Source organism: Triturus cristatus, chromosome 6 (assembly GCF_964204655.1).
Source record: "Triturus cristatus chromosome 6, aTriCri1.1, whole genome shotgun sequence".
Lineage (NCBI taxonomy): Eukaryota > Metazoa > Chordata > Amphibia > Caudata > Salamandridae > Triturus > Triturus cristatus.
The window spans coordinates 1,217,612,740-1,217,627,265 of record NC_140589.1 but is presented as its reverse complement, the minus strand read 5'-3'; the positions used below and the strand labels follow the sequence as shown (position 1 = coordinate 1,217,627,265).

The following is a 14,526-nucleotide window of genomic DNA, read 5'->3' as shown; positions in this document are numbered from 1 at the left end:
GCGTAGTCCGGGCTCCACCTCAACCTTCTGGAGCTTCGGGTGATTCGTCTTGCACTGAAGGCATTCCTTCCTTCTGTCAGAGGGAGAGTAGTGCAGGTGTTCATGGACAACACCACTGCCATGTGGTGCTGCAACAAACAGGGCGGGGTGGGGTCATAAACCCTATGTCAGAAGGCATTTTGTCTCTGGAAGTGGCTGGAACATCAGGGCATGTCCCTGGTGGTTCAACACCTGGCAGGTTCTCTGAACGCCAGGGCGGACGAACTCAGCCACCGGTGCATGATGGATCACAAATGGCATCTTCACTCGGAGGTGGTGCAAGGTGTCTTTCAGCGGTGGGGAAAGCCTTGGTTAGATCTATTCGCCACCGAAGAGAACGGGCAATGTCAGCAGTTCTGCGCATTGGAATTTCCAAGGCGGCACTTGCTCGGCAACGTTTTTCGTCGCAAGTGGAGTTGCGGTCTTCTATTGTCCTTTCTGGCTATACCACTTCTGCTGAAGAAGATCAAGCATGACTGGGCCCAAGTCATTCTTGTTGCCCCTGGACTAGGCATGGAGAGTCTGGTATCCCGAGCTCTTGCACATGGCCATCAATCCTCCGATCAGACTGTCCCTTCGGGAGGATCTTCTGTCACAGCAGCAGGGGACGGTCCTCCACCCGAATCTGTCCAGCCTCCCCCTCCTTCCGTGGAGACTGAGCGGCAACAGTTGACAGCTCTCGACCTTCCTCCCAAAGTCTGTAATGTTATCTTGGCAGCCAGGCATCCCGTCACCAAAGCGGTATACTCCTGTAGATGGAACAAGTTTGTGGCATGGTGCACAGCAAAGGCTGTGGATCCCCTTTCTGCCCACCTTTCAGAGGTTCTCCTCTTCATTCTTTCTGGGCACTCTAAAAGGCTATCTTTCAGCCATTTCGGCCTTCCTGACCAGCCTTCTCTTTTCAAGTCCCCTATTGTAAATCGCTTCCTTAAGGGCATTACTCACTTGTTTCCTCCAATTCCTTTCATAATGTCCCAGTGGGACTTGAACCTGGTTCTGACCTATCTTATGTGCGCTCCTTTCGAGCCATCACATTACTGTCCTCTCAGACTTCTGACACTTAAAACTGCCTTTCTGGTTGCCATCACCTCTGCTCGCAGGGTGAGTGAGCTTCAGGATCTTTCTTCCAAACCTCCTTTCCTGGCTGTTCATCTGGACAAAGTTGGCCTTCGCACTAGGCCTTCTTTCCTTCCCAAAGTGGTTACCTCTTTCCACATAGGACAGACCATCACTTTGCCCACCTTCTTCCCACCCCTGCATCCTTCTAAGGAGGAAGAGAGGCTCCATCGTCTGGATCCAAAACATGCGTTTTCATTCCATTTGGATTGCACAAAACTATTCCCAGAAGATGACCAGGTCTTTGTTGGCTATGTGGGCGCCAAGAAAAGTCGGGCCGTGCAAAAATGAACCATCTCTCGTTAGGTCGTTCTTTGCATCAAAATCTGCTATTCCTTAGCAAAAAAGGAACCTCCCGTGGGGTTGTGTGCCCATTCTACCAGGGCGACGACAGCCACTACTGCTTTGGGACGTGGAGTTCCCCTTCATGACATCTTCCAGGAAGCTACGTGGGCTTTTTTGCACACGTTTACAAAACACTACTGCCTGGACAGTCAAGTCCGGAGGGACGGCTTCTTTGACTGTTCAGTTCTCCAGGACTTTCTGGTGTGAACATAGTTCGCAGACCCACCTCTGGGGTTGGTATTGCTGGGGTATCTATTCTAAGGTAAGGAATCCATAACTAATAGTCTCTTTCAGATGAACACGTTACTTACCTTTGGTAACAATATATCTGTAAGAGACATATATTAGTTATGCATTCCTCACCGCCCCATCCATCCTCCCCGTTCTGCGAACTGACTTCTAGGGTAAGGGACTCCCTTTCAGGGCCCTAGTTTTGTGCACCAGTGATAAGTGTCTTGCATGGCTCTGAGCTTCTGGCATGGACTGTCGTGTAAAGAACTGACGTCAGTGCGCAGGGGTGGCGTCTAAGTAGATACCGCTACGTCATTCCGGCGACCACAACGCCAACGATGAAAACGGAGTCGACCGACACCATCTACCGACGCGTAGGGGTACTGCTGAAGAAAAAATTCTCTGGATCCAGTCTGACGCCTGGGGGTAATTCTAAGGTGAGGAATCCATAACTAATATATGTCTCTTACATATATATCTTTACCAAAGGTAAGTAACTTGTTCATTACGTGATGCACAAATGTACATCAAGATTTTCATTTTAAAATTAATTGGAAGAATGGCATGACTAGTGCCACAGGTACATCCGTAGGGATCGAAATAGTGATCCTGCAGCAGCTCTTGGGCCACCAGGCAACTTATTCTTTTAATATATTTGAAATAATACAAATATCGATTTTATGAACTTCAGTATGTGATTGCACAATCCAGTGGGTCAAGCTTAATGACAAGCTTGATTTTCACCAGCTCTTGAGGGGTATTCATGAGATTTAATGTGGTGGAAGATAAAGTAGAACATAGGTCTATGTCAATAAAATAACTTCAACTGTGGTGGGGAAAAATGGGGCAGGGAATGGTGCTGAGTGAGAAATGTGATTATTCGCAATTGATTAGAATTTAGATACCCCTATCAGGAGTGGTAGTAACCCAGTTAAATTCAAACAGAATATAATATGCAATTCTAAAATGAAACGTATGCTTTATTCACAGAAACAGAGCACTGGAAGTGTAAATGAAAAGTAGTGGAATTATTTAAAAATAAAGTACCAAAACTCAGTTCCTGTCTATTTGCACTCAGTTTCACCACTTCAGTAAGGCCACAAAACATCCTTACATTTTCATTTTTATTGCAGACATATGGGCGATCGGATGTATATTTGCAGAGCTGCTAACTTCAGAACCTATTTTTCACTGTCGGCAAGAGGACATCAAAACGAGTAATCCTTTCCACCATGACCAGCTTGATCGTATTTTTAGTGTCATGGGATTCCCTGCAGGTAATTCGTTGTTAGAAAAATGCTTATATGGCCAATTTGATACTTAGTTTGTGGAAATGTTTAAAAACTATAATTTGCAATTCACACTTTGTGCTCTTTGTGATACAACAGTTAAAGCGAAGAAGCATGTGTGCTTTCGTTTAGCTCCATATTGCCTCCCGAAGCAATTTGCGATCCATTGTAAAACTTTTTTTATTTATTTTTTATTTAAGAAGTTTTATATAGCGCTGACCTGACCCAAGGGTATCGGAGCGCTTTACATCAGTTACAGTGCAGAAAATAACATAATACAATAGTGCGGAAAATCCCATAATAAAAACAATAGTATAGGTCAATGGCAGAGAGTTTTAGTTCGGAGCCTTGCTTACGCAGCGTCGAAGCGGTGTAAGGTGTCTGCTTCAGGGCTCTGACTGCTCCTATTGGTTCACTAGAAAATGGTCGAGGAACAGGACTTTGAGCTGACTTTAAAATTTTGCAAAAGAGGGAATAGAGTTCCAGATTTTGGGCGCGTTCCCGGCGAAGGACCCGTCCGCGGTTTTTTGTTTTCGTGATTTCAGCGGGATGAGTAGTAGGGTGTTAGAGCTTCTGAGGTTCCTGGTCTGACCGGCTTTTTTGAGTTTGGCAGCCAAGTATTTGGGTTTGCCGGTGTGCAAGGCTTTGTGTGTGAGGCAGGCTGTTCTGAAGTTCGCCCGCATTTCGACTGGGAGCCACTTGAGTTCTCTGAGTGCAGGTGAAATGTGATCGAATTTCTCGATTCCGATGACCATTCTGGCTGCCGCGTTGAGAGTTGTTTTAAGGGGAGCAAGATGTGATTTAGCAATTCCTGAGAGGACTGCATTCCCATAGTTTAATCATGACAGCACCAATGATTGGGTGGCTTGTTTGAGATCTTTGGGCGGGATGAAAGGTTTTATTTTGTTCAGTAGCTTCAGATTACGGAAGGAGCTCTTGGCTGAGTTCTTAATGTGTTTGGCCATGTCCAGTTTCGGGTCTAGCGTGATACCTAGAGATTTAACAGAGTCGGCCAGGGTGAGGTTCCCATTGAGCGCATCGATAGCTTTTAGCCATTCAACGATTTGGGGGTTCTCTTCTTTGTCCGATATGAGGAGTAATTCGGTTTTGGCAGGATTCCGTTTTAAGTGGTTACTTGATAGCCAGTTTTGTACTTCCTTCAGTATGTCATTGAGTCTTTGAATGTCTTTGACGGAGGAGGTTTCCAAGTAAATCTGAGTATCGTCAGCATATAGGTGGAAGGGAATGTTAGGTTTTTTGAGAAGGGTGGTGTGGAGTTCCATGTAAATGTCGAAAAGTTGGGGGGAGAGTACTGGCCCTTGAGGAACTCCCCTACTGACTGGGTGAAGCTCAGACTCAAAGTTTTTGATTTTGATTCTCTGGCTGCGGTTTTGTAGGAAGGAGGAGAACCTTTGGAGGACCACCTCATCAATTCCGGCACTTTCTTGGAGAACCTTAATGAGTAGTTTGTGATCTACCGTGTCGAATGCTGCCGATAGGTCTAGGAGAATGAGGAGACAGCATTGGTCTGAGTCAAGTGATTTGTGGATATCATCGAGGATGTTGAGGATCGCGGTTTCAGTGCTGCAGCATTTCCTGAAGCCAGACTGATGGGAATCAAGAAGTTTGATACTGTCCATGTGTTGGGTTAATTGTTGTAGTACACATCTTTCTAGGATTTTGGATAGAAGAGGAAGGTTAGAGACAGGTCTAAAGTTATTCAAATCCTTTATATTCAGGACGGGTGTTTTTTTAGCAGTGGAGTGTCTTGTCCCACTTTGAGGCAGTCTGGAACAACTCCGCTTTTTAGGGAGCTTTTTATGATCTTGCACCAGAGTGGGGCTAAGGAGAGTTTCAGCTTTTTGGTCATTTGGGCGGGTATAGGGTCTAGGACGTGAGATGAGGGCTTGGAGGTGGAGATCAGTTTGACTATCTCAGCTTCCTGAATGGGATGGAAGAGTAGCCAGGGTTTGGTGTGGGGTAAGGGAGCGATATCATACGCCCCCGACGGGCTGCTATTGGTGGGGGGGCGCTATTGATGTCCAGTGAGAGCACGATCTTGGAGATCTTGTCATTGAAGAAGTTTGCAGAGTTGTCGCATAGTTCTTTGGATGCCTGCACTGAGGACGTAGCGGGCTTGGAGGTTTGTTGTCTGATGATGTTAAAGAGCTACTTGGGTCTGTTTTTTGCGCTATCCAGTGCGGAGCAGAAAAACATGGATTTTTTGTTCTTGATTTGACTGTTGTACTTCTTCCGGACAGTTCTGAGTTGTTTACGGTGAATAGTAGTAGGGTTGTTCCTCCAGCGTCTTTCTGTGGCTCTTAGTTGTCTCCTTTCGGCGTTGATGTCGGAGTCAAACCATGATCTGGACGGAGTGGCTGTGCTTTTTTTTAGTTTCAGGGGTGCTAGTTGATCAAGCATGACCCCATATTTGAGTTGTAGAGTGAGGTGAGTTCAGTTGTGGAGAGGTGATCATTGTCGCTGGGGAGGAGCAAACTTATCCTTTCTTCCAGGACACCAAGCGGTAACTGGGTGAGATTTCTAGTCCATTTGGGTGGGTCTTGCACAGGTGGCAGGGATAACACTTTTTGGTTGATGTGGAATAAGATAATGTGGTGGTCCGAACAATCCACGGGGAGTACGTAGTCGATCGTAATTGCGTCTCGTTGAGCGATGATGGCATCAAAGGTTGCTCCTTTATTGTGGGTTTCCTCTGAGCAGTGTTGGGATAGATTGTTGTCACAGAGAAGATTGTGGAGAGTTTGAATTAGCGGGTTGTTCGCTTCGTTCCAACGTAGGTTAAGGTCACCAAGTATTAGGTTGCTAGCGTCTCCGAGTGAGCAATGGGCAATCAGGTCGGAGAAGTGTTCCCAGAATGTGGGGGTGTTGCCTGGTGGGTGATAAAGAAGGTGACAGAGCATTGTACTATTATCCTTAGTCTTGATGTTGACGGTAAGACATTCAAGGAGCTGTACTTGCAAGTGTCCATTTCTACGATGGCGAAGTTGTCCTTTTGTATGATAGCTACACATCCACCTCGTTGATCTTTTCTGTTTTTGTTGATAATAGTAAAACCTGGGGGCACAAGCAAATCCAAGCATGGTGGGGAGATCTCATTTAGCCAAGTCTCCGTGATGAACGCAATGTCTATGTCATGCGAGAGGATGGCTTCTGCTAGTTCCATTGCATGCTTAGAGGCTGATCTGCAGTTAATGAGCATGCAGTTAGTGGAAAGCCCTTTTTTGCTGTGATTCTTTCCAGATGGGGCCCTAGGTAAGGTGGTGAGGAAGGGCGGGTGTCTTAGGGGTTTAGTGAGGTGGTAGTCTTTTTTTCCTGAAGCCCGTGATCACATGGATTTTGGTTTTAGGGGAAGCTGTGGGAGGAGAATTGTACGTTGAGGCTAGATCAGCTGCTTCTTCTGTGGACATTGCGGCTTTGGTTCTTATAGGTCTCTGTGTCTGGATCTCTGCATCAGATCTTAAGAGTCTCTGTACCTGGGACATGGGAGCTTTGGATCTTATGGGACTCTGTGTCAGGATCTCTGTGTCAATTCTAGTGTGTCTCTGTATCCGAGTTGCGTGGGTGATTAAGGACCCGATTGGACGTTTTAGATGGTTGGATCTGGACAGAGTGGGAGCCCTGGGAGGGAATTGTCGGGGCTTTCGGGCCTTGTCGACGTTGGTTAAGATTTCGTTTAGGCCCAGGAATATCATTTCTAACTGACTTTCTAGTAGGGCAAGATGCTGCGTCATGTTTTGTGGGGCGGGGGTGAGAAAGTCTTGGCTAGGGCCGTCTCGTGAGTTGGAGGGCGGGACTGTGTTATGGTGTCTATTGCTGTTAGTGTAGACCACGCTCCCTCTGTTTGGGACCCTAGGTAGGGGGTGCATAGGGATGTGCCGTGAATTCATCCTCTTGATTTCTGCAGGAGTGAAAGAGAAGTTAGTGGACCGTGCCGGCAGGGCAGGGTTCTGATGTTGGTGTAGGTGAGTCTGGGGGGGATGTAAGGTTTGACGTTCCTCCCATAAAATTATGGATCCCATTCCAAGATGGCCTACAGTTTATTTATTTAGGTATTTTGCATAGGTACATCATGCCACCTTGTGAAGACCTCACAGTGCACAGGGGCCACTATAACATAGCCGGACAGCTGGGTTAGTCAGCCAGGTGACAAGTCATCCCTGCTTTGTCATCCTCAAGCATTGGATCTGATCAGTTTTAAAGAAATGGCAGGTTGGTTCCAAAGGACTGTCCCTTATGACTGAGGAGTAAATGGTGAGGGAAATGATGTTTCCTTCTTGAATAAACTTTCCAAAGTAAAACACTGTTTTGATTTTGAAATTTGCCTGCCGACCTTCATTGCGTGTTTAAATTATTTAATCTTTAATGCAATGATTCTCCTCTTGTTCTTCTTGGGAATGCCTTTCTTCACTGCTTTACTGCAAAACAGTTCCTATAATTTATTATCTCTTCTTCAATATTTTGCAAGAATTATGTGGCACTGTGGATGGAGACGTTCATTGTGAACCTGGTGCTAAATTATAAACTCATGGGTAGAGGACCTGGTAAAAGCAATAGGGGAGAGCCAGGTGACTATAATCGGCAGCAGGGCACTGGCATATGTGACTATGCACTCTTGCATACTCTCATGGTCCTGGCTAGCATGTAAGATATTAGTCGCGAGCCACATGCTGACAGGGAGGCTGGGGATTACCCAAAATACAAGACACATAGGGCTGGTAGAAAAGTGGCTACTGTAGAGGTAAAAGTCCTCACTCTTCTTTTAACCCGTTCCCCGCTCATGACGGAACCACTCCGTCATGAGCCACGGGCGCCGTGTGCTCATGACGGAGTGGTTCCGTCATGCTGCGGCCGTTGGCGGCCGCTCCTCCCACGCGGCGCTAATTCCCCGCCTGTGCGGGCGATTAGCGCAGTGGGTGGAGTCATGACAGAACCACGCCGTCATGAGCACAGCTCGCCCGTGACTCATGACGGCGTGGTTCCGTCATGAGCACAGCAGCGCCGTCAAGCCCCCAAACCCCCCCAGCGCTGCGGCGGAATTCGCGCCGCAGCGAAGGGGTTAAGTCTATATTTATTACACTTTTTGTTTTACAGTTGCAAACAACAATATCTGAATTTTCGACAAGAGTGGATGACCATGCATCCAAAGTTAACTGCTGTTTTCTATATGCGTGTAACAACAGCTTTTTGTAGAATTTAAATTGTTTCATAATGGTTGTATGATAGAGGCACGCATGGCTAAACCACATGTGCCTCTACCACGCAGCCCAAACCACGAATGTGTCTTAACTGCATATTCCTTTAACATGCATGCTTTTACCACGTAATTCTGTGGTAAAGGTATGAATGGTAAGCGGGTATGCGTGGTTAAGGATGCCACTACTCCGACCCCCCACCCTAAGCCCTATATTACACTACGTCGACCCCCCACCCCACGTGCTGTCCCTAAAATTCCCCAACCCCTTCCACTGCCCTGAGGCCTAAAACCCTATCCCCTAATTTAAAAACCAATCCCGAGCCCCCCTGCGCCCTAAAAATGACCACACACTCCCCTAAGCCTTATAAACTACAGTGACTACCCATTCCCCTCCCCCGAGGCCTAAAACCCAGCACCTTAACATACACTACCCTACCCCCCACCCCGCACTGTCCCTAAACCTACCTGAACCCCTTCCACTTCCCTGAGACCTAAAACCCTAACCCCAAATTAAAAAAACGACCTGGCCCCCCTTCGCCCTAAAATCTACCCCGGCTTTCCTTTAGCCCTCAAAATAAACCTGACCCCCCAGCCCTGAAAACTACCCACATCTCCTACAAACTAACCCCCAAAACTCAGCCCCAGCCCCACTTGCCTCACTGCATACTCTCCCGATCCTTCCTGCTTCCTTCTTCCAATCCGCAGCAGCTACACTGTGCACTGCCTTAACCATGCATATGTGTGGTTAAGGCAAGCGTGGTAACACTTGCGTTGTCTGAACAAGCTTGGTTCTAACCACGTTGTTCAGGACGTTTCCCTCTCATAATATGCCTTTCTCCATATAATAAATTAAGGTGGATGTTCATCTGGGGGGAATTGCAAACATCTGGTTAGTTTATGCCATGGTTCCAGAATGTGCAGTGATTTTTCATCCCTTCGTTTCAGCTTCATCCTAATTTCTCCTGCTACCGACCATGCATCCACATCTCTTATCCAGCCTTCTATGCTGGGTATTTCAGAGCCAATTATACTGGGTCACAAGTTGCAAACTACCTAATGCATATGAATAACGTAGTTCAGACTGCGACCCACTACGAATGGTGATTGTGCGAATTAACCGATTAATACATAGTTAGGTTCACAAAAGCAGAATCGATTCAGTAAAATTCAGTGCACAATTTGTGACCCCTTATGCTGAATCTTGATTATTCTGTCTGGTGGTTACCAGTTCTAATACAAATTGAATATTTCCCTGTACTTCCCCCTTTTGTGTTATGCCTGGCAACAAGCAGGACCCTGTTCCAGATGTTAGGCCTGTATTTTCGGAGCATCCAGTTCTCTGAGTATTTGGTGCCTTCCACTTCTCTTCTAATGAATGAATGATCAGGAATATGTAGTCTGCATTTAAGTTTGAAGATAGCACACCTTTTCATTGGGTCTAGCCTAACACCAGTTTTACTGAGACCCGAATAGGAGTATCAAAGCTGCTTCCTTTATTTTCTTTAGTCGTGGAAAAGAGCTCTTCAGCACCTGCTCAGAGATGGCATTTGACCAGGTCATTAGTCAAGCTCAATGTCAAGCTCAATGTATGCCCTGTCTGGGAGGATGAGCTCCTGGACTTGAGGAAGAGAGCATGCCAAATAGGCACTGTAGTCTGGAGCCCAGATGCCCATCACCAAATCTGCGTCGCGTATGTACACACCGTACATACGCGATGTTGGGGTACGCGATGTTGGGGTACGTGATGTTGGGGTACGTGATGTTGGGGGTACGCACAGTACATATGCGATGTTGGGGTATGCGATGTTGGGGTACGCGATGTTGGGGTACGCGATGTTGGGGATACGCACAGTACATACGCGATGTTGGGGTATGCGATGTTATGGTACACGATGTTGGGGGTACGCACCGTACATGCGCACTGGGGGTACGCACCGTACATGCGCACTGGGGGTACACACCACACATACACAACGCACGGGGGTGTATGCCTGTATGACTCGTACCCCTGTACGACTCGCACCCTGGGAACAACTTTAACCGGGATATGAGTCGTACAAAGTTCGCTTCGTAGCGGGTAATGGCAATCCCCGTGTACGGGACGTTTTCCATACAAATCGGAATGCCGGTCTGGATCGTACTAGTACGGTCGGACTGCATTTTTACAATTTGTACGGAAAAGTGTCCGGGTCCGTCTCGTACAAGTTTTCCCGATCCAATTTGTACGGATCGGGCCAATCCGTACAAATCGGATCTGGAAAAGTAGTATTTTACCCATACGAATCGTACTTCACGGGTCGGACGGGACTTGTACGATTTGTATGGAAAAATTTACCAATACGAGTCATACAGGAAAAAAAAATACAGGATCGGAATCGGCCCCTAAGCATGCATATTTTGTTTTTATATCTTTAAACTTAGTAATAATAAATTTAATTATACAATATTAAAAACATAATTAAAACTATAATTACATATATATCTAAACCTGTATTATAAATATAAAAGTTAATTTTATTTATAAAAATTTAAATAATTAAAATTATTATTATGTTTTAATAGTGTTTCACACTACATTAATTATAACAGTAGGGAAAACATTGCATAGCGTAGGGGATAAAATTACTACTCCCACGCCGACAAGTGTAACAGTAGGGAAAGTGTTGCATAGCGGGAGGGTAAAAATGACTATTCCCACTCCAGCGAGTGCAACAGTAGGGAAAGTGTTGGATAGCAGGTGGGAATAATTTACTATTCCCACTCCACCAAGTGTAACAGTCGGGAAAGGGTTTGATAGCGGTGGGTAAAATTTACTATTACCACTCCACCGAGTGCAACAGTACGGAAAGTGTAGGATAGCGGGTGGGTAAAAATTACTATTCCCACTCCAACGTGTGCAACAGTAGGGAAAGTGTTGGATAGCGGGTGGAAATAATTTACTATTCCCACTCCACCAAGTATAACAGTAGGAAACGTTTTGGATAGCGAAGGGGATTAATTTAGTATTCCCACTCCTGCAATATAATTAACATTAATTAACAATTAATTAATTTAAAACATTTTTTTACCTCCCACCATATTCCCCTATAACCGTCACCACCAATATTGTAAAATAATAATACATTAACATAATTAATTATCAATTAATTAACTAATAACAAGTAACAATAAAATTTATAACCATCAAATATAAATTAATTCACACAATTAACACTATAAAATAACGTTAAATAAATATAATATAAAAAATATTAATTATTTTAATAAAAATTAAATTACTTCCCACCCTACTCCCCTATCAACCCTCAACCCACTCCTAAAAAAACTACACAATTAACATATCAACAATTTAAATATTAATAATTAAAATCAAATTAATAACAAATTAATAACTTTTTTAACACAGTTAACATAATTGCCAATACTTTTTAATTATCAATCAATTTATAATTAATGAATAATTAATTAATTAACACAATTAACAATATAAATTATTAAATACAAAAATATTAATTAATTAATTATTTAATTATTTTATTAATTTAAATTAAACTACTTCCCACCCTATTCCCTTATAAATCCACAACCGGCTATGGAATAAAATTACACAAAAATTAATTAACATATAATTAATTAATTCAAACAAATTCTTAATTAATATATTATAATTAAATTACTTCCCAGCCTATTCCCCTATAAACCCACTACCCGCTACGGAACTAAAATACGCAAAAATAATGTAATATAAAATTCATTACTTTAAAAAAATTCCAACATATGTTACATAAATAATATATACTTTTAACACATATACTAATACTTAAAACACACAAAAAATCGATATTTTTAACAACCATGTTATGACTCGATATTACTAACTTCAATAATATAAAAAACGATATTTCTTACCTGCATTCCGATATTCTGCACCACTATATTTTTGAAAGTCGATATTATGTCCTCTCGATATTTAAAACTCGATATTTTGTCATCTCGATATTTAAAATTCGATATTTTGACTGTTTACCCACGGCTGCACCAAGCCATTGAAATCATTGGCCCCACCCCACTGACAATGCAGGTAACACAAGAAATTCATCAATCTGCTGACAAGGCCATTACCTTTGACCTTGTCTTTCTACAAAAACCTTTGTACACTTCTAAAGGCCCCCAAGACTACCTCAATCGAACTAATATCTTAAAACTATAAAAAAAATGGTTTTGAATCAACAGCAATTCTCTGACAAATGCATTTAAAGCATTATGGGCCTGATTTAGATGTTGGTGGATGGGTTACTCCATCACACTGGTGACAGATATCCCGTCCGCCGAAATATAAATCCCATAGGCTATTATAGGATTTATATTTTAGTGGACGGGATATCTGTCATCGTTGTGATGAGTAACCTGTCAGCCAACATCTCAATCAGACCCTATGTCTTTACCTTTCCTGCAAGGAGAAAAGAATAACATTACCAAAATAGTTTTACGAATGTAAAATATATATTTAAATTCATCTTGTTCCAGAATCAAACTTTCTTTGATTAAGAAATTCTGAAAGTTAGCCCACAGCTTTCCCAAAGACAAACCCATTGGAATACAACCCCCAGTTGACAATGTCAGAGCTGCCCTTAGTTTGTATAAACAAGGAGATGCAAAGCCAATAGATCTCATCCACGAGAGAGTTGACTTTGTCAATGTTTTTTTAAGCCATGTTGTATAGAAGCGCGGCTATTAGGATTGCGTTATTGCTGAGATACTTAAAGATGTATACGAATGATCATGTCTTCCCCCGAGGTAATACTGGTATCTAAGTGCATGCAATATATATGCCATCCCAGCTAAACATGACTGCCAGTCTTGGTTGATACTGAACTTTAAAATGTCTAAAACTTTCTTTTCGTATAACTAAACATACCAACTAGATAAAAAAAAATGAACAACCTTAAACAAGGAAAAAGCACACAAATGAGTTAAATGAAATAAATGCGTCATGGACGTTTTAAAGAGAGGACACTTGTTAATGTTTTAGGAAACTATCAATCATGAATCCTGGAGGTAAAAAAAAAAGTAGTGGGAAGTGTAACACTATACCATCCCTGAAATCGGTGAACAAGAGGTTTCTTTCCAAAAAACAGACGATCGTATGGGTGGAATAAACAGTGCTCAAAATTCCAAGCACACCAATTAATTCTTGAAAAACTTTAGAAGCAGATATTTGGTGATAAGAGAAATTCTGAAAGCTTGTATTTTATGAGATGTAGCAGATACTGCCACGCTTTCATGTGTCGTCTGTGCACAGGAAGGACTTTATAGCAAATTCTCAACATCACTGGGCAAAACCTACCATTGAGTTATTCAGAGCACCCCCCCCCCCCCCATCATCTATTTTACATCATTCAACTACTTTCCAGTCTGGATCCTTCCATCAGTAGTGTACAGATGTTCCCACGGAATTTGTTCCACCACTCCCCCCCAAAATATCCGTTCCCATTCCTTGGGGTAGCCTCTGTTGACATACACTGCCTCTTCAGCCACCATGACTCAGTCCTTGGCGTTACACCAGTCCGTGTTTGTTGGCACGGTTTGCCCCCCCCCCCCTCCCAGTATCTGGCAATATTCTGCTTAGCTAATACCATGCCTAAAGTCGCCCAGTCCTGGCTGCGTGATTTAGGTCCGTAGCTTCCAATACATTTAAAATACAGCGTTTAGGTTCTGGTGGCACCAGACCGCCACTGACTTGTTATTGTATTCATGATCGCTTCCCAGTATGTTCGAACATTAGGACAGTCCCATATCGTGTGAAAGAATGATCCCACAGCCCTGCATTGTCGTAGGCAGAGCTGATCGGTAGCTCTCCCCATTTTGAGTAAGGTCGACCTAGAAAAGTACATTCTGTGGAGCATTTTGAGCTTCACAAGTCTCAGTCTGGAGGCTATTGCCACCACCCTCTGGGATTCTAGTGGCTCCTGCCAATCTGTGCCGTCTAGCTCCTCCACATCTGCCTGCCATTTCTCACATAGACTTACTGTGGGGTCTGGTTGGTTATTGATTAATTTTTGCTATGTCAGGGAGATGATCCAACGATCAATATGGTCCGTGAGGAGCCTATCCTCCAAGGGTGAAGCTTCTGGGAGGGCAGTCTCTGGTGGGATGGCGGCCATCAAGGCATGTCGAATTTGGAGATATCTACATTTTTCTGTTGGTGATATATTTCCTGTAACTGTTCAAATGGGATAACCCTCCCCTTGTTCCAGAGGTCCCCGACTCTGGAGATCCCAATTAGGTCCC

General features: G+C 43.9%; 1 protein-coding gene across 4 annotated transcripts in view; it reads left to right on the top strand.

Annotated features, from left to right (window-relative positions):
* Positions 1-14,526, top strand: part of CDK19 (cyclin dependent kinase 19) — a 1,761,913-nt gene that overhangs the window by 1,448,893 nt on the left and 298,494 nt on the right. For all 4 annotated transcript variants that reach the window (XM_085612130.1, XM_085612131.1, XM_085612128.1 and 1 more), the window contains one exon: positions 2,865-3,008. In XM_085612130.1, coding sequence (XP_085468256.1) covers positions 2,865-3,008 — 144 coding nt within the window. The remainder of the gene's footprint in view (positions 1-2,864; positions 3,009-14,526) is intronic.